The 26,333-nt window shown below is 47.9% G+C and overlaps 2 protein-coding genes across 12 annotated transcripts in view; both read left to right on the top strand.

Annotated features, from left to right (window-relative positions):
• PXT1 (peroxisomal testis enriched protein 1) overlaps nt 1-8,852 on the top strand; it is a 29,408-nt gene extending 20,556 nt beyond the window's left edge. Inside the window, 2 exon segments of the mRNA XM_045500908.1 lie at nt 1,507-1,637; nt 7,953-8,852. Coding sequence (XP_045356864.1) covers nt 1,507-1,637; nt 7,953-8,060 — 239 coding nt within the window. The 3' untranslated portion in view covers nt 8,061-8,852.
• Nucleotides 8,853-10,092: 1,240 nt separating this feature from the next.
• Nucleotides 10,093-26,333, top strand: part of ETV7 (ETS variant transcription factor 7) — a 39,509-nt gene continuing 23,268 nt past the window's right edge. For 7 of the 11 annotated variants that reach the window (XR_006717876.1, XM_045500810.1, XM_045500806.1 and 4 more), the window contains exons 1-3: nt 10,093-10,835; nt 12,388-12,517; nt 26,026-26,190. Coding sequence is in view for 9 of the 11 variants with exons in the window: in XM_045500810.1 (XP_045356766.1) it covers nt 10,830-10,835; nt 12,388-12,517; nt 26,026-26,190 (301 nt within the window). In the remaining 2 variants the exon portion in view is untranslated. The other 4 variants (XM_045500807.1, XM_045500808.1, XM_045500809.1 and 1 more) reach the window with 4 other exon arrangements.

Here is a 26,333-nt window from a genome sequence, read left to right as displayed (position 1 = left end):
TTGTGTCTCTCTTCTGCTAGACTCTTTGAGGACAGGACTTAATCTCTCAGTACTAAGCCCGAAAAATCAAAGTCCTTCAAATTTTCAAAGTCCTGAAACAAAACAGGTTCAATGCATAATTTGCTGTATCTATGATATAGCTTATATCTATTTTAGCACAAATTTATCTTCCTCTCCTCTGTATTCCTGAAGCACTTGCTAATTGTTTAATCCCTAACCAGTGGGTTATCAGCAACGTAAGGACAGAAACCTTGTCTTTATAAGTTCCCCAAAGCACTCAGCGCAGTAGTTTACTCATAGTGTTGCTTAAAAACACTTATTGGTTAGGGGAGCCTGGGTGGCTCAGTCAGTTAGGCATCAGACTTTGGCTCAGGTCATGATCTTGCGATCTGTGAGTTCAAGCCCCTCACTGGGCTCTGTGCTGACAGCTCAGAGCCTGGAGCCTTCTTCAGATTCTGTGTCTCCTTCTTTCTCTGCCCCTCCCCCATTCTGTGTGTGTGTGTGTGTGTGTGTGTGTGTGTGTGTGTGTGTGTTTAAAAAAACACACTTATTGGTTGTTGGAAGCAAATAAAGTTTGGAGGAACTCATTCAAGGATCATGGATATAAGCATTAAAATGGAAAGCTCTATCTTACAAAACTATAAAGATACAGATCTGTACTGTCCAGGATGATAGCTACTAACTGTGTTTGTTTCTTGAGTGCTTGAAATGTGGCCAGTTGAGGAACTGAATTTTAAGTTTTATTTATTTTCAATTAAAGTTTAAAAACTGATACTTGATTTAATTGTTGGAAAACTATTAAGTACATTTGGAACAACATATATATATATATATATATATATATATATATATATATAAACAACTTGGATATATGATTCTACCTTTTAAACTGTAAGTTTCATGAAATACGAATACAAATCAGGGTTTTCCAATGAAAAGATAGCACCTGGATTGAGATGTGCTGTAAGTATGAAATAAACACTAGATTTGAAAGACTTAACTATAAAAAATGCAAAACATATTGTTAGTAATTTGGGGATGACTGCGTGACTCAGTTGGTTAAGCGTCTGACTCTTGATTTCAGCTCAGGTCATGATATTAGGGTTGTGAGATCAAGCCCATGCTGGGCATGGAGCCTGCTTAAGATTCTCTCTCTCCCTCTCCCTCTGCCCCTCCCCTGCTCTCACTCTCCCTCTCTCTCTCTCTCAAAAAAAAATTGTATTGATTATATGTTTCATGATCATATTTTGGATGTATTGTCTTAAGTAAAATATATTACTAAAATATTTTTGCCTGATGTTACTACTAGAAAATTTAAAATTAATGTGTAGTTTGAATTATGTTCCTATTGAACAGAACTAATCTATTCCAATGCAAGGCTTTGCTTTTCTATAGTCATCGATGATGAGATTTCATCCCTTTCATTGTCTAAGACAGTTTTTAGTGACTAGTGGTGAGTGATTTATAGTTAATACTCTCTTTTGAACTCTTTTCTGTTCAATGTAGATCACAATCTGCCTTCTCAGCCCAAGGAGAGTAGCATTGGCCAGAACCACCACCAGGAGGAAATAATCCACAAGTTGGCCATGCAGTTAAGAAACATTGGGGACAGCATCGATCGTGGGATGGTTCAAGAGGTACGTCTTCAGTTTCCCCAAAAACAGCCAGTCAGGTAGGAAGGAAGAGCAAACAGAACAATGACTGCCGAGTGGCTGGGAGGCCCAGGAATTAGCAGAACATGAGGATTAATAATGTCCAAATGCTGAAACGTTAGATCTGAAAATTGTGAACCTGAGTCAAAGCCAATATTTGATCTCACACTTGCTACTCAAACCGTGGTCCGTGGACAGCAACATCAGCATCATGTAGCATCTGGTCAAATATGCAAAAGCTCACGCCCCAGCCACAATGCCAGAGTCAGGATCTACTTTTTTACACACACCCCAGGAGGTTTGCATGCACATTAAAGTGCGAGAGACTTTGCTCCACACCCTCCAACCAGGGTGCATATTAGAATCACCGTTGAAGTTTTAAGAACTACAGATGCCCGGGCCCCACCTTGAGAGATTCTAATTTTATTGTCAAGAGGTGTGGCCTGGGCATCAGGTACTTTAAAAGCTCCACAGGTGAATCCAATGCCCATTCAGGGAGGAGAAAACCCTTAATTGTGGTTTTCCTCCTTGAACCGACCCAGAGGTGATGATCTAAGCCCCACTCCTGCTGATTTCTTTGTTTCTCCTGATTATTATATGAGATAATAAGGGAAAACGGGAAAGAATAATGGTTACTGTTTGAGATCTTAGAGGAGATCAAATCCACTAGACTAACCTATAGTTGGCAGTGGAGAGAGAATGATATGTGAGGCTCCACGGGGGAGGGGGCTGCCCCTCAGAGCCCGACTTCTTCCCCTCAAAAGTACCTGTCCTGTGAGGATTCATCACTGCTGCTGCCATCATGCTGGTTTCAGGGATGCCATGTCCTCTTTTATGCTCTGGTTCAAATGTGGCTAATACTCAGCCTTTCCCCCAGGTAAAACGTTCCCTGAGACAAAACATGAATGAACGGTCCCAACAACAACACTACTGAAAGTAAGAAGGAAACAAAGAGGAAAGAAACACAGAGAGTCAAATAAAATACCTGACGGACCGATTTCATCCAAGCAAATTTTATTTAGTGCGTACTATATGCAAGACTCAGTTCCAGGCATTGGTAGCTAGAGTAGAGAGCCGGACAGAAGGGGAGCCTGCTCTCATTGAACTCGTGCTGAACAGTAAAGCGGATGACTAGTCAGGCAGGGATGCAGGCTCAAAGCAGGATTGGGGATACCGAATGATGGAGAGTGACTTTGGATGGGTGATCAGGGAAGGCCTCCCTGGGGAGGCAAGATTTGAGCTGAGACTGGAAGTGAGGGAGTGAGCCATGGGAATACCTGGGGGACAAGTGTTCCAGGCAGGGGAACAGGGAGCGCGTGCGATAGGAACAGGCCTAAGGAAGAGCGAGGGGGGCCAGAGTAGCTGGAATGGAGTGAGTTGAGGTCCAGGAGTTGGCTTCAGTCATAGGGGCAATGATAAGGTGTTTGGGTTTTACCCTACGCATAAGGAAGCTTCTGGAGAGGGAGAGCAGGAGAGCTTTGTGAGCTGATTCACATTTAGAATGGGTACTGGCTGCCGAGCAGAGAGTATAGGCTGTTGTGAAAATTAAATGAGATAATCTTTGTCAATCACTTAGAACAGAACCTGACCCATGGAAAATGATCAATAAATGTTAACTCAAACAAAAAATTGTTTTCTGCCTTTGCCCTTTTAATAGTTGTGCCCTGGACCACAAAACAGTTGGAGTTGACCACCTCTGTGCTATGGATCATTTACCAGGATGCTCGAGATATTTACCATTTCCTTTCTATGCTACAGTTTCCTCTGTAGGAAAGTTTTCACAGACGACTGGACTTTATGCATTCTAGGAAAGCCCTTAGTGTATCTTCCCTGCCTCTTTATCTGCTAATTCTGAATACTCATGGTTCCTTCTAATTTTTTCTCTGAAGAGGACAGAGGAGAAATCACAACCAACTATTTTCTGCATTTGCCTCAACCCAATCAAGAGGTCACTGCTCTCCGTAGCCTCCTATTCCATTTTTCTCCCTTTCTTTCTTTCCCTTACCTTTGAAGTTATAATTTACTCGTGTCTTAAATTGACCCCTACAGCTTAATAAGTTGACACTGAACTCCCTAGCTTTTTTTAAAAAATGAGGGGCACCTCACAGTTTGTGAGTTCAACCCCTCCTCGGGCTCCCTGAGCAGAGCCCACTTCAGATCCTCTGTCCCCCTCTCTCTCTGCCCCTGCCCCACTTATACTCTCTCTCTCTTAAAAATAAATAATTGAACTTAAAGTTGATTCTGATGATGGTTGTACAGCTCTGTGAATATTCTAAAAACCATTAGCTGTACATTACTCAACAGGAAAATTATACAGTATATAAATTTTATTTTTCCATAAAGTTATCATTAAAAAATTTTTTAATGTTTATTTATTTTTGAGAGAGAGAGAGAGAGAGAGAGAGAGAGCATGAGCAGGGGAGGGGCAGAGAGAGAGGGAGACACAGAATCCAAAGCAGACTCCAGGCTCTGAGCTGTCAGCATAGAGCCCGATGTGGGGTTGGAACTCATGGAACCGAGAGATCAGGACCCGAGCCGAAGTTGGATGCCTAACTGACTGAGCCACCCAGACGCCCCTCATATTGTGGTTTTGATCTGCACTTTCCTGATGGCTAGTGTTGTGTATCTTGTTATGTGCTTACTGTTCATTTGGATGTCTCTTTGGAGAAATGTCTGTTCAGATCCTTTGCCCATTTTAAAATTGGCTTATTTGTCTTTTTATGATTGAGCTGTTGGAGTTCTTTATACATTCTAGATGTAAGTTCCTTATTGGATATATTACTTGCAAATATTTTCTCCCATTTTCACTTTTTGGATGGTGTTCTTTGAAGCACTGAACTTTTAAATTTTGATGAGGTTCGATTTACCTATTTTTTCTTTTGTTTCTAGTGCTTTAGGGGTCATAGCTAAGAAACCATTGCCTAATCCAAAGTCATGAGGATTTACACCTATGTGTTCTTCTAAGAGATTTATAGTTTTAGCTGTTAAATTTAGGTCTTTGGTCCATTTTTGTGTATGCTGTGAGTTAAAAGTTTATCTTCATTCTTTTGCATGTGGGTATCCATCCAGTTGTCCCAGCACCCTTTGTTGAAAAGACCATTCTTGGGGCGCCTGAGTGGCGCAGTCGGTTAAGCGTCCGACTTCAGCCAGGTCACGATCTCGCGGTCCGTGAGTTCAAGCCCCGCATCGGGCTCTGGGCTGATGGCTCAGAGCCTGGAGCCTGTTTCCAATTCTGTGTCTCCCTCTCTCTCTGCCCTTCCCCCGTTCATGCTGTGTCTCTCTCTGTCCCAAAAATAAATAAACGTTGAAAAAAAAAATTAAAAAAAAAAAAAAAAAAAAAAAAGAAAAGACCATTCTTTCCCTATTAAATTACCTTGGCATCCTTGTCGAAAATTAATTGACTGTAAATGTGAGCGTTTATTTCTGGGCTCTGCATTCTATTCCATTGATCTATATGTCTATCCTTATGCCTGCCCTAGCGTTTCCTGCAGCATTTCACAAAGTTGGCTTTGCCCTAGGCTTTGAAAGGTACCTTGGCCTGGACCACAAAATCGCATTTTAGGTCACCTTTAAGTAGCTCACGGTGCGTCTAAAAAATAATAGTAAAAATTCCTCCTAAGTGTGGCTCTAAAATGCTCAAGGCTTTTTACTCTGCTGCTTCAAGACTTAAATCAAGCAACTGTAGCAGAATTTCAAATCTGGAATGATGTATTTCTTTTGTATATAGTCATCGCGGATTCACCTTTTGTATTCTGTTTAATCAAGCGATCACACTGATCTTCCAGATGTCTTCCTGCTTTTGGCATAAGGAAACTTTCATTCTTGTGCTTGGAGCTCCCTAGCAAGGAGTTCACCAAGTTCTGCTTTTGTCTGCGAGTAGATCTCTCTTGAGCTGCTACAAAGCTTGGTCTCTTGTTCTTTTCACGTAAGCAAGTGTTCTTTGTTTTCAAGCAGGCCTTGATTCTCAAAATAACGTCTTCTATTTTGCTATTTAGGGTTTTGGAGGGATTTTGGTTCAAGGACCTGGTTTTTTTTTTTTTTTTTTTTTTTTTATTAAATCTGGAGCATGCACTTTTCCTAGATATAAACTATGTTTTAAAATAGTCTTCCCATTGCTTTTAGGATCTTAAATGTGTCTTTGGAATTTTATCTCCATAGGACTCTCTCCTTCTGGGTTCTAGTAACTGTGCCACCCTATATCCCCAACACTACAGGCAACAACTCAGACGTTACCAGCCCATGTGGTATTGCGCCACCTGTGTGCTCCCCACCTTTGTAGACAGTCTCTTTATTTAACTGTCCCTGAATTATCCTAATTTGAGTGTGCCATCTGTCTCCTCTGGGACCCTGACTGGTACAGTAATGCATACGGAATTTCTTAGTTTGTTTAAAAGAGGGAAAGGAAACTAACATTTATTATTAAACAATTTCTTCCAGGTACTCTTTGAGAGACTCTTATGTGTTTTAGTCAATTCTCTCAATAACTCTATGGATTAGTGGATTAGTATGAGGTTCAGAGAGATTAGGTAACCTAAGGTCATTTGGCAATTAAGTGCCAAAGCTGGAATTTAAATATATGAGACTTGGTGCTCTGTACCTTTTCTCATCTACCTTGCTGGAAGGAAATCCATTCCATTTTCCTAACTGATACCAACTATAAAAGAGAAAAAAAAAACCCTTTAATGATTCCTAGTTGCTGACAGGACAAAGTCTAAATTCTTTAGCTTGCCACTGTTGGTTTATCATTCATTCATTCATTCATTCATTTATATAACTAATATTTATAGAATACTGTCTATTATGTGTCAGGATCCGTTTAAGTGCTGGAGATATAGCAGTGATTAAAAGAGAGAAAACTCCTTGATCTCATGTTGCTTATATGCTTGTTTTTTTTAAACATTAAAAAATTTTTTTTAATGTTATTTATTTTTGAGGGAGAGAGAGAGAGAGCAGGGGAGGGGCGGAGAGAGAGGGGGACAGAGGATCGATCTGAAGCAGGTTCTGTGCTGACAGCACAGAGCCCGATGTGGGGCTTGAACAAACCGTAAAGTCATGATCTGAGCTGAAGTCAGACGCTTAACCAACTGAGCCACCCAGGGGCCCCTCTTGGAGTTTACATCCTAAAAGGGGAGACAGACTATAAGCAGACAAATAACGTATGCAGTTTATCAGTCAATGACAAATATTGTGCAGAAAAATAAAGCAAGGAAAGGAAGGAGGAGTGTTGGGGGGTTTACAATTTTAAGTAGAGGGGGAAGGCCTTACTACTGCGAGGATGACTTCTGAGTGAAACCTTGACAGAGGTGTAGGAGGGAGCCATGCATCTCTGGAGGGGGAGAGCAGTGGAGGCGGAAGGGGGGTGGGAAGCAGAGACGTGGAGGCAGGAGCATGTCTGGCATGTTTGAAGAACAGTAAGGAGGCAGCGAAGGAAGCGGAGTAAGGGAGAAAGTAGTAAAAACTATGGTCAGAGCGGCTGGTTGGGGCAGAGTAGGCAGGATCCCAGGTCCCCCTGAGGACTGAAGCAGAGCCATGGGAGAGCACTGAGCACAGGAGGCACGTTTCACTGTTCACCAAGGCTGCTGTGTGGTGAATAGACTGCAGGAGGAGGGGCAGGGCCAGGGAGAGCCATGTGTTCTGCTGTGATGTTCCAGAATAAACAGCGGCCTTTACTTACTCCTCCACAAACCTGCTGTGCTGTCACCTCCCACTTCGCTCATACTCACTCCCCCCTACGCTCATCTAAGTCCTATCAGTTCTTCCAACCCCAAAGCAGACACCTGGCTTCTTTGAAAGGACTAAGAAAGTGCCCTGCAAAGCCAGAGGCAGAGGTTACCAGCCCCGGAAGGAGCGCCCCCATGTGCGGATGGTTCGGATGGAAAAGATAAATCCAGACGAAGCTTCCCAAGGCGGGTGGAGGAACAGACCCACATATCCTCCTGCTCATACAATTCATAAAGCAGCCCAGGAAGCTTGTTTGTGGCATTCATTGAATTAATACTGAGTTTCTACCTTTGGATTATTCTATCGATTTAAAAAAAATTTTTTTTAAGTTTATTTATTTTTGACAGAGACAGAGTGCGAGCATGAGCTGGGAAGGGGCAGAGAGAGAGAGAGGGAGACACAGAATCCGAGGCAGGCTCCAGGCTCCAAGCTGTCAGCACAGAGCCCGACCGAACCCACGAACTGTGAGATCATGACCTGGGCCCAAGTCAGACTTACGCTTAACCCATTGAGCCACCCAGGCGTCCCTATTCTATCGATTTTTTAAAAAAGCTTCTCTCTCGCTCTTCTTTTCCACAGGATCTTCTTCAGCAGGAAGTCAGGGAGGCACTGGCTCATTGGGTCTTGGTTTTCTTTGGAGGAGTTCACGCACTGCAGCGCTTTCTCTGGAATATCCGTTGGATGTAAAAGAAATGTAAATGCCACCTTCTAACCTCTGAGAAAACAAGAATCCCACTGGGGCAGATGGAAGCAGACCCTTCTCTGTCTCCCTCTCTTTTTACTCATCACTGTTGGTTCACGCCCGGTTTCTTGGAGGACTGCAGACTCACTGGCCGTTTGCCGTGAGACGTCTGTGACTGCCTCCCCCGGCAAAGCCCCAGGGGGCCTTGCCACTTAGAATTCTACCACCAGTGCTGTGGACGGTCCCCGGTGCTCTTTGTAAAGCAACCTGAAGCATCTTCTTTCATGAGTGAAATTGAACCTTGTTCTCAAAGCAGAGGTCACGGAAATGGGTGCTTTCTCCTGGCCCTTCCCTGGGTGCTGGGCCCTCCAGCAACCTGCTGGCCGCACCCTTGCTGCCTGTGTCCAGACCTGCAGTGCCCTGTTCTTAGACCTCTCCGTCTACCTCACCTTCCTTCTCTTCTCCCCCTTTTGGAAGCATTAAGAAAGTTTCTGGTTATAAATTATAAGTTCTATATATACATTTTGAGTTCTTTGTAGGAAGAGTGTTATTTAAAAATTAATAATTTAAGAAATGAAATAAATATTGTTATATTTTTGAGCATGAAACACCTGTGCATGTTCCTTTTGTGAAGGAGGGGTTCCACTGGTTTCTGTCATATGGGTTCAAAATTTTGTAGATTTTGATCATATGTAGCATTCCCTTCCAAAGGGAAACGTCCTCATTTTTTCAGTTTGTCTCAGGCCATGCCTATACAGTTCCAAAATAGATAAACATTAAAAAAAATTTTAAACATCTTTCTTATTTATTTTTACTCTTTTGATAGGTATTTATTCCCATGGTTAAAAATCAAAACATATAAAAAGTCTTCAATGAAAACTCTTGCTCTTTTCTTTTTTTAAAAAGTTTTTGGGGCGCCTGGGTGGCGCAGTCGGTTAAGCATCCGACTTCAGCCAGGTCACGATCTCGCGGTCCGTGAGTTCGAGCCCCGCGTCGGGCTCTGGGCTGATGGCTCAGAGCCTGGAGCCTGTTTCCGATTCTGTGTCTCCCTCTCTCTCTGCCCCTCCCCCGTTCATGCTCTGTCTCTCTCTGTCCCAAAAATAAATAAAAACGTTGAAAAAAAATTAAAAAAAAAAAAGTTTTTAATGTTTATTTTTGAGAGAGAGAGAGAGAGAGAGACAGAGTGTGAGTCGGGGAGAGACAGAGAGAGAGGGAGACACAGGATCCGAAGCAGGCTCCAGGCTCTGAGCTGTGAGCACAGAGCCAGATGTGGGGCTCAAACCCACGAACCAGGAGATCACGACCCGAGCCAAAGTCAGACGTTTAACCGACTGAGCCACCCAGGCACCCCATGACAGCTGGAATTCTAAGCCGGGTGGACTGTCCTGAGTCTAGGTTCCTAAAGACTACGCTGTACTGCCTCTTGGAGAACTTACCATCCATCACAGAGAGATGAGACAGTGTTCTGTTAAATGGATCTACCATAATTTATTTCATCAGCCCCCTTTTAATGGATGCCTGGATCGTTTCTAATTGTTCCTTATCATAAGCCATGCTGAAATATACAACATGTACATTTTGGATAGGTGCGTTGGATTCATTGAATACATTTCCGGCAGTGGGACTGCTGGCTGAAGGGTACGTGCATTTGTAACTTTGCCAGATCTTGTCTTACTACCTTCCGTGGGCTTGCCCAATGTTCTCTGTTCCCCTCGGCCTCTCCAGTGGATTATGTCATTAGACTTTTGAATTTTTGCCAGATTAACAGGTAAAAAAATGATATCTCAGAAAACTTTATTTTGCACACCTTAATAATGAGTGAGTCTGAGCATCTTCTATATTCCGGTGCCATTCAGCATTTTGTTTTAGGAGGACTTTCTATTCATATCCTTTGCTCCTTTTTCTGTTGGGTTTCTGGCCTTGTTCTTACTAGTTTCTAGGAGCTCATGGCGTATCAGTGCTAAGTAAGCATTTGTAACAGCATCTACCCCTTGGGAATTTCTGCACAAGGTCAGGCTTTCTCCTTTTCCTCGGGTGAGTGTGTTGGTTTGCCTGGAGAAGCCAGCGGCCTGGGAAAAGGTGTAGGGGGATTCCACTGAGTACTGGGGTCTAAGGCAGCAGGGGGTACCACAGCCCCTCTGATGGTGGGGCTCCGGCCAAACGGCAGGCAGAGGCGGGGTTAGGGCCAAGAAAGTCACCCATCCCTAAGGGGCGAGGCATCTGGTCCAGGCGGACAGCATCGGAGGACCCGTCCCCATCCAAATGCGGAGACACACAGGGGTGACATGAAGGTGGTCTGTTGCTGTCCTGAGCCCAAGACCAGGGGTTCCTTCGGCTCCCCAGATCCCGCAGCATCTCACCTCCATGCCCCTGGGAACCAGGGCCAGGCTGGGCCGAGGAGGGTCCGTCCACTGGGGGGGGGCACGCCGGCAGGACCGACGCCTCCGGGCTGGCAAGCAGACAGCGCCCGCGGCTCTGCTCCCGCAAGGGCCGGCCCCTGCCTCCCCGGAGCCCGCCGGGGCGGGAGTGGAAGCCGGATCCCGCTCTTTCGTTTTCGTTTCCCGGAAGGATAGAGATTACCGGAGCGCCCTTGTGAGCCTGCTCGCCCGGGAACCCGAGGCCACCCGGCGCTTCTCTTCTCAAAGAGATTTCCTCCTAGGCCACCTTCTAGTTTTGGGAGCCGAGTTAGGGGTTGGGGGAAGGAGGCCCAGCAGCCGCAGCCGGCGAAGCGCTCACGACGGACAGCCGGTGGCTCCCTCACCTCTCCACCTGTGATGCAGGTAAGAGCCCCGCGGCTGGGCTGAAGCCCGCAGTGCGCAGTGCGCGAACTGAGCCTCCTGCCCCCCATCCCTTCTCCGTTACCTCAATCAAGTTCCATACTCATTTTGTCAGAACTTTTTCCTGGCTGGAATCTCGCTTTCCAACACATAACCAAACTTCACCCTCCATCCCTCTCTCGCCGGCCCTCTCTCCTCCTAACTCACCTCCAGCCCTTCTGTGTTATATACTGCTCCTCCACACCTTCTTCTCACCCCTCCATCAACCAGTTGTGATGTCCCAGGAGGTTCCTGCACAAACCAGACCCTCACAGCTGGCAAACGCGATCGCGGAGGCCTCCCCCCACCCCCCTCACTCCTTAGCAGTCCCTCTGCCTTTGCCGTATTTCCCCAGCAGCCTCACAACCGCCCCAGAGCTGGGCTCCCTCTTCCCACCTCCAAGGCCTTTCTCCACCTCCTCTCTCCATGATCAAGTTTCAGATACATATCCATATTTTATCAGACCTTTCCCTGGCCTTCCTGCTGAGGCCCAGACCCCTCTCAGTAGCTCCCTGGCTGGCATTTCCCAGGCAGTTAAAACCCCGGAATTGGCTGGTATTAGAATGCTTGGAAGAGGGTTGAAGAGTCCACGAGGGGCTTCCTGTGAGTATCAGGCCCTAGACCCTAGACCCTTCTCCAGCCTGGCAAGCCCTCCCTCCCAGTGGCAACCTTGGAGGCTGGATTACCTGGGAAACAGCACCCATGGGAGCAGGGGGGCTGGGTCCCAGCCAGAAATGCCCTCAGAGCTACCCCAAAAGTTGTCAAATCCTCCTCTGCAGGCTTCTGGAGTTTGCTGTGTGGCTCCAAATCCCCAGTCTTTCACTGCAGGTTGCCCTCCTCAGACACCAAGAGATGAAGGTAATGCTCTTGAAGATCCTAGATCGGGAAAATGACTTGCTGGGACTGGTTTCACTTTTGCTTTTCACAGGGTGGCACCTGTGACTGGGCATAAGTCCCAACGATCCTCCTGTTTCTACAAAATCCTGTCACTTTTGTCATGCCCTCATCCTAACAGATGAACCGAATACCTCTGGGGCGAAGCTGGTTGTAAAATTGTAAAGATATAGGCTTCCCTTGGTGGGACCTTGGGATTTAGAAATTTATCCTTCCCTTTTCTCTCTTGAAAACAGCATTTACTTGGTTGCTTGCTTATTTCTGACTTCAGATCTTTTTATCCTGGCCCCTCAGGTCCCCTGTGTCCTCTCACCAAGGTCCCAGAGAGCATCCCTAGGCTCTTAGATTTTCAGCGTACAATCAGATCTTGGCAGGGGAGCCTTCTGGTGGGGTTAGGCACATTCGTGAAAAACTTGAGTTAGAAAGGTGAAATTGATCAAGTGTCCACTGCGTACAAGATGTTGAAGGTACCAAGCTGAAGACACATGGTTCCTACCTTTAAGGCAGATGCAGAGATGGTTGCTCTTTCCATTGTAAAAAAAAAATCTTAATACATGTAAGGATGGCTGAGCCTTCACCAAGAAGGCTCTTCTTTGACTGCCCTGGCTTTTCTACTTTCTAGGAGGGAGAATTGGCCAGTTTTTCTGTGAGCCCCGAGGCAGCGACACCACCCCCAGGCACCCAGGCCAAATGTGAAGCTGGAATGGACTTGCTGGGTGAAGGGGGAATCTGCAAGCTGCCAGGAAGACTCCGTGAGTAGAGGGGAGGAGAAAGGCTGATGTTTTTATATTTTTTATTGAAATAAATTTTAAATGTTTATTCATTTTTGAGAGACAGAGAGACAGGATGCAAGCCAGGGAGGGGCAGAGAGAGAGAGAGAGAGGGAGAGAGACTCTAAAGCAGGCTCCAGGCTCTGAGCTATCAGCACAGAGCCCGAGGTGGGGCTTGAACCCATGAACTGTGAGATCCTGACCTGAGCCAAAGTCAGATGCTTAACCAGTTGAGCCACCCAGGAGCCCCAGAGGCTGATGTTTTTAAAGGACATAAATGTGACACGTGGACTTCTTACCCAAGAGACTACCTTCCCTCCATTTGCTATTTCTTTGCTGGGTTTTCTGTAACTTTTCCTTGGTGAGGAAGTCAGAGGAGGTCAATGTGAATTCTCACTGTGGGGAGGCAGCTGCCATGGTCAAGGGTGAAGACGAGAAGTCTCCTCATTAGTAAGATGAGGGTTGGGATCAAATGAGCTATGGGGTCTCTTCCAGCCTAAAGACAAAGGATTGGGGATGTTGCCAATGAGGAAGCCAGATGAGGTGAAACAGTGAACCATAGTTGTATGTATATAGAACTCTCTTTTAAATAATTATGCTTCATTTTTATTGTTCCTAAAGTAGCATATGCTTATTGTCAAAAATTGGGAGATGGCAGGGAAGCAGAAGAATATGTAAAACAATCAAACCCACCCAAGGAGAGCCATGGGAGACATATTGGCCATATCCTTTTATTTCATTTTCCCGAGGAAACTCCTAACCATAGAACAGGCTGTAGATTGTTTCAGTTGCCAGAGCTGAGGGGTGGAGAAGCTAAGTGACATGCTCCAGAGCACATGGGCTCTCCATGCTAAGGCCAACCCTTGGTCCTGCTGATAATCCTCTAAGAGATTTTTATTTTTATTTATTTTTTTTTAATTTTTTTTTCAACGTTTATTTATTTTTTTGGGGACAGAGAGAGACAGAGCATGAACAGGGGAGGGGCAGAGAGAGAGGGAGACACAGAATCGGAAACAGGCTCCAGGCTCTGAGCCATCAGCCCAGAGCCTGACGCAGGGCTCGAACTCACGGACCGCGAGATCGTGACCTGGCTGAAGTCGGACGCTTAACCAACTGCGCCACCCAGGCGCCCCTCTAAGAGATTTTTAAATGTACTTCCTAAGCCAAGGGAATCATAAGATAGGCAGCAAGCTGACTGCCAGTGGGAGGTCTTAATCTGGGGTGGGGGGAGGCGGTTCTTGGGGCGGCTGTGGGCGGGTACATCTGACTGGGATTGTGAAGCATCCAGGCCACTTCTTGCTTGGCTCATCCAGGGGCTGGAACACTGCTTAACTGATTTCATACCCTTCTGATTTCCTGGCCACGACCTACTTTTTGAGCTGCTGACAGGACTGAGCAGCGGGCATGACTTCACAGGCCTTGGGGGGACCTGGCTGCCTTTGCTGGAAACAGTGTGGCATTCTCTTAGCGAGGAATGCAGCCTGTGGGAAGACGGGGACTCATGGATACGAGAGAACCACAGAACATGGGTGCCCTCACGCCTCAGAGCAGCAGTGGAGGGAAGCGGGAGTGTGATGTGGGGACAGGGGCAAGGGGCTCTGTGAGGAACCTCTCTTGTTTCGTCTTGTCCGAGTGCAAGCCCTGACCGGTAGGTAGCTTGGAGCTCGGGGCTGTTCCAAGGAGATGTTTGGCAACAGTTACATAGAGGGTAGGATTTGGGTTCTGTTCACAACCCAAACCGTGGTGATGAGGAAAAATGGGACTTTGGGGACAGAGCTGAAGACCCTGAGTGTTGCTGTGAAGAAGGACCTTTGATGACATCTCATGGCAGCTGAGGACACCAAGCCTCAGTGGTGGTTGGGGGGGCTTATTTGCAGGTCCCACGAGGCCCTCTATTATCCCCCGTTACCTCCCCATATTCAAAGTCCACTCTTCTAACTGGCACACCAAGTCCTAGAAGATCAACACTGTAGAGACCTGAGTGTCCCTCAGGTAATTCACTTGCATTCCAAATAAGGAAATTGGGGGCCAGAAAGTTGTGTTCTGCCCAAAGTCAAGTAACCTTCAGTTACCTCCCTCTTTTGGGTGCCTAGCTCAGAGTTACTGGGTAAGAGGATATAAGAGGAGTGGGGCTTTAGAAAATGTAGTCATCACCTTGGCAAATACAACTACACCAGACTTTTAATTTTTTGAGGCCCCTTTCGGTGGGGCCGCTCTGAGTCGGTCACCGGGTGTTCCTGCACGTTTCTAGTGACAAGAATTGCCTCTTCTCTTCAGCCAGCCTGTTCCCTGGTTACTCAACTCAGGGTGCCGATTTAGACCTCCTGGGGTACTAGTCCTACCGCCTTCGGCTACATTTCTCCAGAAACAGGCCCTGAAGTACTTCCCCACAGAGGAGCGAAGGACATCCAATTTATTTATTTTTTATTTGATTTGATGTTTATTTATTTTTGAGAGAGAATAAGAGTGTGTGTGCGTGCGAGTTGGGGAGGGGCAGAGAGAGGGGGACAGAGGATCTGAAGGAGGCTCTGAGCTGTCAGCACAGAGCCTGATGAGGGCCTCGAACTCGTGCACTGTGAGATCATGACCCGAGCCGAAGTCACCGGCTGAGCCATCCAGGTGCTCCTGAAATCCAATTTAAATGTAAATTGTAGCACGGTGGGCAACTGGGGCTCACTACCAGTGGGGACCTGTGGGGGACAGTGAGAGCACACCCTGAGCTATCCCAGCCCCGGGGGGAAGGAAGCTGGGTTTTCATTCACCTGCCTCCCATCCGTGATGGGGTGAGGCTGCTTCCACTGACTCCACTGCAAACTGAAAAGACCCCCTTTTGGGAAGGAGCTAGCAAACCCAGCTGGCTTGGCTCGGCTTCATCCCCACTTTCCCTTTCCAAGTTGCCCTTTGCGCTGGCTAAGTCAGGCGCAGAGTCAGGTGCTGACATTCGACATCTGGCGGCCATCAGAGAGTAGAGGTGAGAGCCAAGGGCCATGGGCAGGGCACCAGCAGCGTCCTGTGTACTTCTTAGATTTCATGACTCATATTTACTTCTGAAAGTATTCAGGCAACAAGTCCTGGCCTTTGGTAAATATCTAGCAGTCTTCCAAGACTGGGAGCGCTAAATGACTCATTTTCCTGTCAACAGCGTCCCAGATGAGCGAACTGCTGACCCCCAGTGAGGGGTTGACCTTTCAGACGGCTGTGGTGATGTCATGCGCCTTTCTTACATTTCTGGAAATTGAGTTTCCCTCGCTGGGCATCTCTCTGACATTTATCCCCCGTCACCCACCCCCCTTCCCTCCTCCACCTCCAGCTTCTCTTCTCATCAGCAGGGTGATTTGCCTCAGCAGGAAGGTGAACGAACAAAACAAATCTTGCTTAGCTTTGTGAGTGGGTGCCAAGTGGCGCACACAAGTTCCCTGCAGAGCTTACGTTTCCGTGTTTATTTGCCCGACAAAGATGTGCGGTAGAGCAGGGCAGAGTCCACTCTGGGGGTGACTGTCCTGTCTAGTGACAGGAAGGGGGCTGAGACGGAGGGGCTGGATCCCCCAGGCTCTGCACGCACAAAAGGAGACTCACAATGACGCTTCCCTCTGCGGAAGTGGAGAGTGAAAGGGGATTCATACCTTCCCTCCCCCAGGCTGCATCCATGAGGGTCTCCCCAAGGTCAGGGGTGAGTCGGGAGCCGTGAAGGCAGTACAGGCCCTGGGACCACTTGCGGGAGCCGGGCTGAGGTCCCAGGGAGTGGGTCTTGGGGGCGGTGATGCAGCCTCTAGGGACAGCTCAGGGGATTTTGAGGAGGCAGTTTTGAGATGGTCACCAGCACAGCCGCGTTTGAGGACAGAGAAACTGAGGCTCTGTGCAGCTAGCGGCCAGATGGGGCCTCATGCCTCAGACTCTTAGTTCCTGGTCCTGAGCTGCCACATTTTCCTGGAGCTGATTCTCTGGGAAAAAAAAAAAAAAAAAAAAAAAAAATCTCTGTGAACTTCCCATGGTTGGCTGCAGAAGAATTGAGATCTCTGCGTTTAGAAATTGACTTTCAAAGCTCCTAGTTGTAAACAAGCCACGGGCAGAGACCATAGAGCGCCACGTCTGATTTTCAGACGTCGTGGGCAGAGGGAGGACACGTTTCTGCAACGCCCTCACAGCATACAACACAGGAGAAGGTCCCTTGGGGTATTCCGACAGGTGTTCATGCTGCTGCTCAAGTTCATAGCCTTCACTTATAGAGAGTCCCCAGGCACTTATGTTAATGCGTACAATTCTTTTTTTTAAAATTAATTTATTTATTTTGAGAGAGACAGAGAGTGCCAGTGGGGGAGGGGCAGAGAGAGGGGGAGAGAATCCCAAGCAGGCTCCGCACTGTCAGCATGGAGCCTGATGCAGGGGTCCAACCCATGGCCATGGGGTCATGACCTGGGTCAAGATCAAGAGCGGGATGCTCAACTTGCAGAGCCACCCAGGCACCCCAACAGTCAATTCTAACAGAGTGGCTTCCTGCCATCCTAGACCAGGGCATCTCGAATTTTCGTGTGCCCGTGAGTCTCCTGGGAGCGTTATAGAAATGCAGATTCTGATTCGGTAGGTTTAGGGTGAGCCTCTAGTAAGCTATACCTCTAGTAAACTCTTGGGTGACACCACTGCTCCCGGAAGTACATTCAAGGGCCGCGTTTTATACAGCTGTGTCCTAACAGTGCTTTCCCAAGTGTTTGGTCAGGGCAGACAGCCCCTCCTCTGCTGTCCTGCCTGCCCCTTCGTTGCGGTGTATTCAAAAACTTCTATCTTCTTAAAACAAAAAACAAAGCATTTGGCCAGGACTAAGGAGTGAAATCAGTTTAGTGGGTCAAAATAAGCATTTTTAAAAAAATGAAATAGAACAGGGCGCCTAGGTGGCTCAGTCGGTTGAGTGTCCGACTTCGGCTCAGGTCATGATCTCATGGTTCGTGGGTTCGAGCCCCGTATCGGGTTTGCCCCTGTCAGTGAAGAGCCTGCTTCAGATCCTTTGTCCCCCTATCTCTCTGCCCCTCCCCTACTCATGCTCTCTCTCAAAAATAAATTTTAAAAAATTAAAAAAAAATTTTTTTAATCAAATAGAACATTTCACAGTACATCATAAATGGTAAAGGTAGCTGTGATCTCATTATCTCGTTATATGTGATCTCGTTATAAGTACATGCTTGTGTGGGTCATGATGTAAAATGCATTTTTTTTTTTTTACTGTGGGTTGCAATTAGAATGGTCTGAGGAACTGCCCTAGATCAAGGCAAGAGAAGCAGTAAGTTAGGTGGAAGCAGGAGCCAAGGGAGAGGTGGGGTGGGGTGGAGTGGGGAGGCTGGAGACTAGAAGTGGGTGTTTGGGAAGCTTTGAGTATTGACAGTGATGTTGTCACCTGCCAGTGAAAGGGAATATGGCAAACAACAAACAGATGGGAGATTCCCAAAGCCAGCAATTTCGGGACAAAGAGCCTCCTGCTCCCTAAAGTCAGGGCCAGGGCTAGACCATGTGCATCTCTGTGCAGACTGGAAAGACCCCTCCTCTGGGAAGAAGCCAAGCCAAACCCAGACAGGGCGTGGGTTGGCTTCTCCCATACCCTCCCATTCCTTCTGTCTAGTGGTGCCTTTGTGTAGGACACCACACAACCGTATGCGCGGGCCCTGCCCCACGGCCTGGTGACCATAAAACTGAATGTGGTTACCAAGAAAAGCAATATCAGCCAGGACGACCAGGATAGACAATAGGGGGATGGATTTGAGGGGACTCTGGACAGACAGTGACACTCAGTAAACCACGGAAAATGGCGATTGCTAAACTGCAGTCATTGTGGCAGAGAAACCAGCTAGTCCCTCTATTTCCAGGCGGGCTCCACCAATGAGGATGCTGATAATCATAATGAATACTATTTGCCGAGTATTTACTCTGGACCAGGCATTGTGGCGGGCATATCATACGCACTGATTGAATACACTTAAATAGGACTGGAGAGTGGCTTCTTTTATTATTCCTACCTTACAGATGTGAACACTGGGCTTGGAATCGGGAGAATTACCTTCTCCATAGTCACCCCCCAGGAAACTGGTGGGGCTGGGATTCAAACCCAGGTACCTCCAAACCTGCGGCTGTCACTTACTCTGAGCAAAAGCCTCCAATGTGGGATGATGACAGCTCCCATTTTTAGAGGACTGGCCAAGCACTTTACCATCTCCCATGTTCCTCCTGGAACCCTGCCAGGGAGGTAGAAGCCAACTGTTAGTTCTGATTTGATTGTTAAAGGTAGGCCCAGCTCTGTTGTTCTGGAAGTCACTCTGTCTAGCAGACTGTGGGGGTGTGGTGAGGAGAGTACCCGGGAAATAGCTTTGATCAGGGGGGGAGGGGCAGCTTGAGGCGGCTCTTGAAACAAGGACAGAGGAGTGTTGACTTGCTGGGGTGGAGAGTTGAGAGCCATGTCAGTTTCTTCTCTTCTCTTCTCTTCTCCTCTCTTCTCTTCTCTTCTCTTCTCCTCTCCTCTCCTCTCCTCTCCTCTCCTCTCCTCTCCTCTCCTCTTCTCTTCTCTTTCCTTTTCTTTTTTCTTTTCTTTCTTTCTTTCTTTCTTTCTTTCTTTCTTTCTTTCTTTCTCTTTCTTTTCCTTCCTTCCTTCCATTCTTTTTTTAAGTTTATTTATTTTGAGAGAGAGAGAGAAAGCACAAGTGGGGGAGGAACAGAGAGAGAGGGAGAGAGAGAGAATCCCAAGCAGGCTCCACACTGTTAGTGCAGAACCAGATGCGGGCCTCGAACTCACAAACCGTGAGATCATGACCTGAGCCAAAATCAAGAGTCAGACGCTTAACTGACGGAGTCACCCAGCCGCTCCGCCACGTCAGTTTCTTGAGCAAAAGAGTGAAAGGGGTGTTGTGGGAAGAGAGACCTGGTTGGGGTGGGACGGGGGGGCCAGAGAGGGGTAGATCAGGGTGCCTGGAAGTCTTTCAGCGCACTCATGTAGGCCATTTATATTTATTGAGCATCGACTATGTCCCGGGCATTGCTGTAGGTGCTGGAGAGAGCAGTGACTGAGACTGGCAAAGTCTGTGGTCAAGGAGCTGACATTCTAGCGGGGGCTGCAGTGACTACATAAGGAAGCTGGAAGCTCAGTGATAAGGGCAGTGGAGGGAGATGCAGCCCAGGATGGGGGAGGGGGGCCTTCAAGTCCCACCCTGTTCTGGGTATGCGTGGGAGACAGTGCTAACTCTTTAGGGAGATACTCAAACCCCCCAATGGTGTCTTGGATACACAGCCCCTCCGGCTTCCCCTTCTAGGGTTTCTGTCCAGATCTGTCCCAGAAGCTTAGAACTAGCCAAGCTGGAAATCCCCAGGGAGCCAGTGGCTGGGGCAGGGAGAGGAAAGTGATAATCAGGCTGGAGTCTTGAGAGGCAAAGATGGTTGGTGTGAGGAACTGAAAATACGGTGGGTCACAGCCAAGAGAGGGAGAAGCATGGGCTGCTCTGGGGTGAAGCCCCTGGGTGTGGTTGTACCAGTAAGGGGAGATTCAGTTGGGCTCATCCCAGTAACCAGGTCAGGAAGACGTCTTGGGGGGGGGGGGTGGCGGTGGACACCTTAGATCACACTCGCCAGCAATTGCTGAGCTCTGAGGTGTGCTGGGCCCTGTGCCAAGCACTTTACCCGTGTCACCCCAGCTAACAGCAAGAGCTCTGCTCATCTTGGAAAGTGCATACGACCTGCCAGGCCCTGGTCTTCAAATTGATTATCTCATAGAATCCTGTGACAGCCCCACGTCGCTAGTACTGTATTTGTCACCCTTGATTTGCAGGTGAAGAAATGGAAACACGGTCATTTAGCCAGCTTCCAGCTGGCCTGGCACCAGCTTCGATCCTTATTGTTGCATGGTTTTCCTTTTCCTTTTTTTTTTTTTTTAGGCATACTTTACATACAGTCATGTGTACAAATCTTGAGTGTACAAATGCTTATGCACGTATACACTTGAGCAGCCACCACCGAGATCAGGAACTAGAGCATTTCCAGCGCCCCAGGAAGGTGCCTTGCGCCTCTCCCCAGGCCACTCCCCTCCAAAGGGCGACCACTATTCTGTCTTCTCTCCCTAGACTAGCGTCTATTCTTGATTGTGTTTTTACATCTGGCTTCTTTCCTTCACCGTAGTATCTGTGAGCTTTAATCCACGTGTCACATGTAGCAGCCCCTTGTACTCTGTTTTATGGTCGAGCAGCATTCCATTGTCCTCAAACATCACAATTTGATCGTCCGTTCTCTGCCTGATGTTTCCAGTTCTTTTCTACTATGAATAGAGCCACTGGACATTCGCATACATGTCTTCCGGAGGGTGTGTTCCCACCACGGCTCTTAGGTCTTCACTCAGGGGTGAGTTGCTGGATTGTACAGATGTAGCCTGGGCTCCTAACCCCTACACCACCCTGCCCCTCAAACAGCACAGTAGCCCAGTGAGGCAGTGTTTTATCTCATTTCACAGAGGGGGAAATTGAGGCTAAGAGAGTCTGAGCAGCTTGTAGGTGACTTGGCTAGCAAGGGGGGGCCGAGCTGGGACCCAGATCCTGGGGTTGGAGATTTAGCCCAGAGCTGGGTGGCTCATCCAAGCTTGGAACTTGGTCCTTCCCTGGGGTCTCGAGTCCTATTGGAAAGCCTTTTGACCTGAGGATTCTTTGAAGACATAAGGAACAGGAAGGTCCCTCTTCTGTATTTATTGGACCTGAGAAGCTGGCAGTAAAGGGATGAAGGGTGAGGGTAGGAATGAGCAAGACGTAGTGAAAGAAAAACCAAATCCCACTGCAGGGTGATGACAGGCTTCATTTTCAAGTGCTACTGTGGGACCTCAGAGTCCCTCGGGGATAGCATAGGAAGTCCCCTGCCCATGTCTCTGGACCTGGTAGCAGGACCACACCTGTGGTTGATACTGTCTGCCAAGTTCACGATGTCCCCGCCTTCGTGCAGTTTTAGTGTTTCCATGGAGGCAGGACAGCTAGAGGGGTGTGGGATCCATCCCAACCCTCTGGCCACACACGGGACAAAGCACCCTTCTGACTCAGGATCATAGTTTTGAATTTTCAGGTTGACAGCCTCCAAGATCATGGAATAGGCAATCCCACAAAAAAAAAAATGCAATGGCCAGTTGGCCCCCAGAGCCCCAGAAGCCCTGGCTGGCTCATAGGCCTGCCCCTGGCACTCCTGAATCTCACTGTCGGGTGGCCTCCAGCTTTCACACCACGCAGCTTTTGTGTCTCGGTCACTTCTGCAGCCACTGGACGGACCTCCCGCGGAGGCTCCTCATTTCTATTTCCATCAGCCAGGCATTCTGTTCCCTGCATTCCTGCCAGCTGTGGGCGCTATCGTTCAAATGATATCTCACTCTTCTCTGATTGTGCCTGTCGGGGACCAGTGAGGTGTCACGTCCTGCCACATGAGTATTAGTGGATTTGTTCTACTGCAGAAGTTCTCAACTGGCATTGGTTTTGCCCCTCTCCCTTGGGGACATGTGGCAATGTCTGCAGACATTTTTGGTTGTCACTCTTGTTGGGCAGTGTGTGTGTGTGTGTGTGTGTGTGTGTGTGTGTGTGTGTTTGCTGCTGACATCTAGTGGGCAGGGGGCCAGGGATGCTGGGAAGCATTCCACAAAGCTCAGCACAGCCTCCACAGGGAGGAATTATCAGGTACAAAGTGTCAGTAGTGCTGAGGCTGAGAAATCCTGCTCCACCGTGAATTGCTGGTAAGATTTTTTTGTCTTAAAAAAAAAATCAGTGTAGAGATGCTCTTCCTCTGTGATAGACATTAGCCCTTTAAAAAAATTATTTATTTATTTAAATGTTTATTTTTGAGAGGGGGGAGAGACAGAGCATGAGCGGGGGAGGGGCAGAGAGAGAGAGAGACACACACACACACACACACACACACACACACACACACACAGAATCCGAAGCAGGCTCCAGGCTCTGAGCCGTCAGCACACAGCACAGAGGCCGAAGCGGGCTTGAACCCACGAACTGCGAGATCATGACCTGGGTGGAAGTTGGACGCTTAGCCAACTGAGTCACCCAGACGTCCCAGCCCTTTTTTTTTTTTTTTTTTAATGTTTATTTATTTTTGAGAGAGAGAGGGAGAGTGAGAGAGTGAGAGCAGGGGAACGGCAGAGAGAGAGGGAGACAGAATCTGAGGCAGGCTTCAGGTGCTGAGCTGTCAGCACAGAGCCTGATGAGGGGCTCAAACTCGTGAACCTTGAGATCATGACCTGAGCTGAAGTCAGATGCTTAACCGACTGAGCCGCCCAGGCGCCCTGACATTAGCCCTTTATCTGTTATCTGCATTGTAAATATTTCCCTTTATTCTGTCCTCTTTTAATTTCGTTTATGGTGTCTTTTACCACACACACAATTTACGTAATCAAATGTATCTTTCACTTGTTACAGCCTCTGAATTTCCTGTCGTGGTTGAGGGCTCACCTACCCATGTTTAATGCATATGGGTTTCCTATTTCCACCTAAAAGAAAGACTTTAGGGGTACCCGGGTGGCTCAGTTGGTAAAGTGTCCGACTTCGGCTCAGGTCATGATCTCACGGTTTGTGGGTTTGAGCCCTGCATTGGGCTCTGAACTGCCAGTGCGGAGCCTGCTTGGAATTTTCTCTCTTCCTCTCTCTCTGCCCCTCCCCTGCTCCCATTCTCTCTCCCAAGATAAATAAACTTTTTTTAAAAAAAGTAAAAGATTTTATTTGGAACAATTTTTAATATTTTTCCATTTTTGAAAGAGAGACAGAGTGGGAGCAGGGGAGGGGCAGCTAGAGGAAGACACAGAATCGGAAGCAGGCTCCAGGCTCCGAGCTGTCAGCAGAAAGCCCGACAAGGGGCTCAAACCCACAAACCACGAGATCATGACCTGAGACGAAGTCGGATGCTCAACCGACTGAGCCACCCAGGCTCCCCTAAAAGATTTCATTTTTAAGTAACCTCACACCCCGTGTGGGGCTCGAGCATACAACCCCGAGATCAAGAGTCACATGCTCCATTGGCTGAGCCAGCCGGGCACCCCCATTTCCACTTCTATTCAGGTTTCTATTGTTGTATTCATTAGGTCTTAATCCACCTGGAACTGCTTTTGATAAATGGTGACAGGTGAAGATCCAAATATATTTTTACCAGGTGGCAAACCAGTCATGGTTTTACCCTGTCTTAAGTTCACTATCCTTTTCCACGGAATTAAAATCCCATCTCTATCATGTATTAAATTTCCACACATCCACACGCGCGTGTGTGCATGTGCACGCGTGCAAATATACACACATCTCCTGGCTCCTTCTGTCCCAATGATACTTGCCAGTCTTAGGTAACAGCATCAGATCTTGATGGTACTACATACCGCAAAGGTCAGTTGCCACTTCTATTCTTTTTTTTCCCCTTAATTTTTTACTCAATTTCAGATATTTCTTCTTTATTATTCCTTCTCAGGTCCCAAAATAAAGTAAGGGGAGCCTCTCCTTCCACCCAAGCCGGGCTGTGTTGCCCTGCTTTCTGCGTTTGTAGCCTGGAGCCCCGTCCCTCTGTGCAGCTGAGCAGGAATGGTCCTTAGTCATTGGTTGCCTCGCTCCTGCCAGCCTCCCCCTGGGCCATGTCCCCAGCTGTGGCACAGTGCCTGGCACATGGCCAGTGCTCATTAGATATTGGCTGAATCGATGATCAAGCAGATGCACGTTTTCTTTTTCGGTAAACGGGAAAACTGGTTTTCTCTCTTGCGCTAATTTGGGACCAAGGCAGTCACAGGTTGGTTTAGTCTTTGGACAGTTACCTCCTCCGTCTCAGTTTTCCTACCTGTCACACCAGCCCTGATGAGCTGGGCGCCTTCCACTGTCACGTGGCCAGGGTCCTGACAGGGCTGAAAAGCTCTCGGGAGGACAAGAACCACACAAAGTGTAGCACCAGGCTGCCATCACAGTGGGCACAAGGCTGGGGGGCTCCAATACGTTTAGGGGCCCACAAAAATGTTCTGACTTCTTTTAAAATCAAGAGAGGGGCACCTGGGTGGCTTAGTCAGTTAAGCTTCCAACTTTGGCTCAGGTCATGATCTCATGGTTCATGAGTTCAAGCCCCACATCACGCTGTGTGCTGACAGCTCAGAACCTGGAGCCCGCTTCGGTTTCTATGTCTCCCTCCCTCTCTGCCACCCCTCTCCTGCTCGTACTTTGTCTCTCTCTCTGTCAAAAATAAATAAACATTAAAAAAATTTTAAAAATAAAATGAAATCAAGAGAAAAAATATGAACTTTTAGGCAGAAGAAAACGTTTTAAGATATCACGATGCACTCGTCTTTATGCAATGCAGTCATAAAATATAATTTTAAATATTTTTTAGTGGAGGAAGGGACCTAGGAAGGCAAGAGTCCCAAGGGTCCAGAAAGCCATAATGTGGCCTTGTTAAACACAACCCAGATTAGTGGGGTAAATATTTGGCATTGGTTGCCTAATAGACCCAGGCAGAGTAGAAGCATAGGAAGGAATCAAATAAAGCAACTGCTTGTCTGGGTATTTCCAGAGATAAGAACACACACGCTGAGCTGGGTGCAGGAGACTTCCTTGTCCGCTGGGCTGTTCCCTGAGCAAGCCCAGACCTGAGCTGGCGCCTTAGAGCTGAAGAGTGCGGCAGCCAGACAGACCTGGATTCTGGGCCCGGCCGTACCTTATGCTACCTGTGTCACCTGAGGCTAGTCACTTAACCCCTGGGAGTCTCAGCTTCCTCATTGGGAAAACAGTAACGGCAACACACGTTCTTTGTAGGACCGTTTAATCATACATGCAATCGGTCAACACCTGTTTAGGGAGCACTTCCTATGGTCCAGGCACCATCCTGGGTGCTGAATACATACAACAACGTGCCCCAGCACATCCCCCCCCAGTGCCTGGCACATAATAGTTCCTTAGTAAACATTTGCTGAGTTAATAGTTGGAAAGCAGGCTGGGCTGGTAGGAGGAGCCACCAAAAACAAAATAGGCAAACACAGGGCACCTGGGTAGCTCAGTCGGTTAAGCGTCTGATTCCTGACTCCAGCTCAGGTCACGATCTCACCGTTTGTAAGTTCGAGACCCATATAGGGCTCTGTGCTGACAGCACGGGGCCTGCTTGGGATTCTCTGTCTCCTCTCTCTCTGCTCCTCCCCCTGCTCATGCTCTCTCACGCATGCTCTCAAAAATAAATAAACTAAAAAAAAAAAAAAATAACTGAACACAAACATAAGGCATAGATAATGACAAACCTAAACATGTACGTCAAATGTAATGACAAGGAAAGTAAGGTGCCAGGAAGGAAAAGAACAGGACGTGGTGACAAAGTGGGGGGCAGGACAGAAGAGCATCTGCTCAGGTGTAGCGTTCAGGGTGGGCTTCTCGGAGGAGGTGACACTCCTGAAGTGCAAGCATGAGCGATTATTGAGGGGAGAGCCCTTGCCCCCACCCTGTGCCCTTTCCCAGTCCCTGTCCTCACGGTGGTTGCAGGCATCCAGCCGGCACTCTGGAGCAGGGAGGACGTGCTGCAGTGGCTGCGTTGGGCCGAGCAGGAGTACTCTCTGCAGCGCACGGGGGAGCACAACTTCGAGATGAACGGCCGAGCCCTCTGCATCCTCACCAAGGATGACTTCCGGCTTCGTGCACCTGGTTCAGGTCAGGGAAACTCGCCGGCTTCCCTCTAAAACGTGCTGACAGAGACCCAGGTAGGCCCAGGGGGGGATGATGGACGCACTGGTTGGAGGAGCTTGCTCACCTCCCAGCATGGCAGATGTCCCCTTTTCCGTAAATGTTTCCCG

The sequence above is a fragment of the Leopardus geoffroyi genome, chromosome B2 (assembly GCF_018350155.1).
Source record: "Leopardus geoffroyi isolate Oge1 chromosome B2, O.geoffroyi_Oge1_pat1.0, whole genome shotgun sequence".
Lineage (NCBI taxonomy): Eukaryota > Metazoa > Chordata > Mammalia > Carnivora > Felidae > Leopardus > Leopardus geoffroyi.
This window is presented reverse-complemented; position numbering and strand designations above follow the sequence as displayed.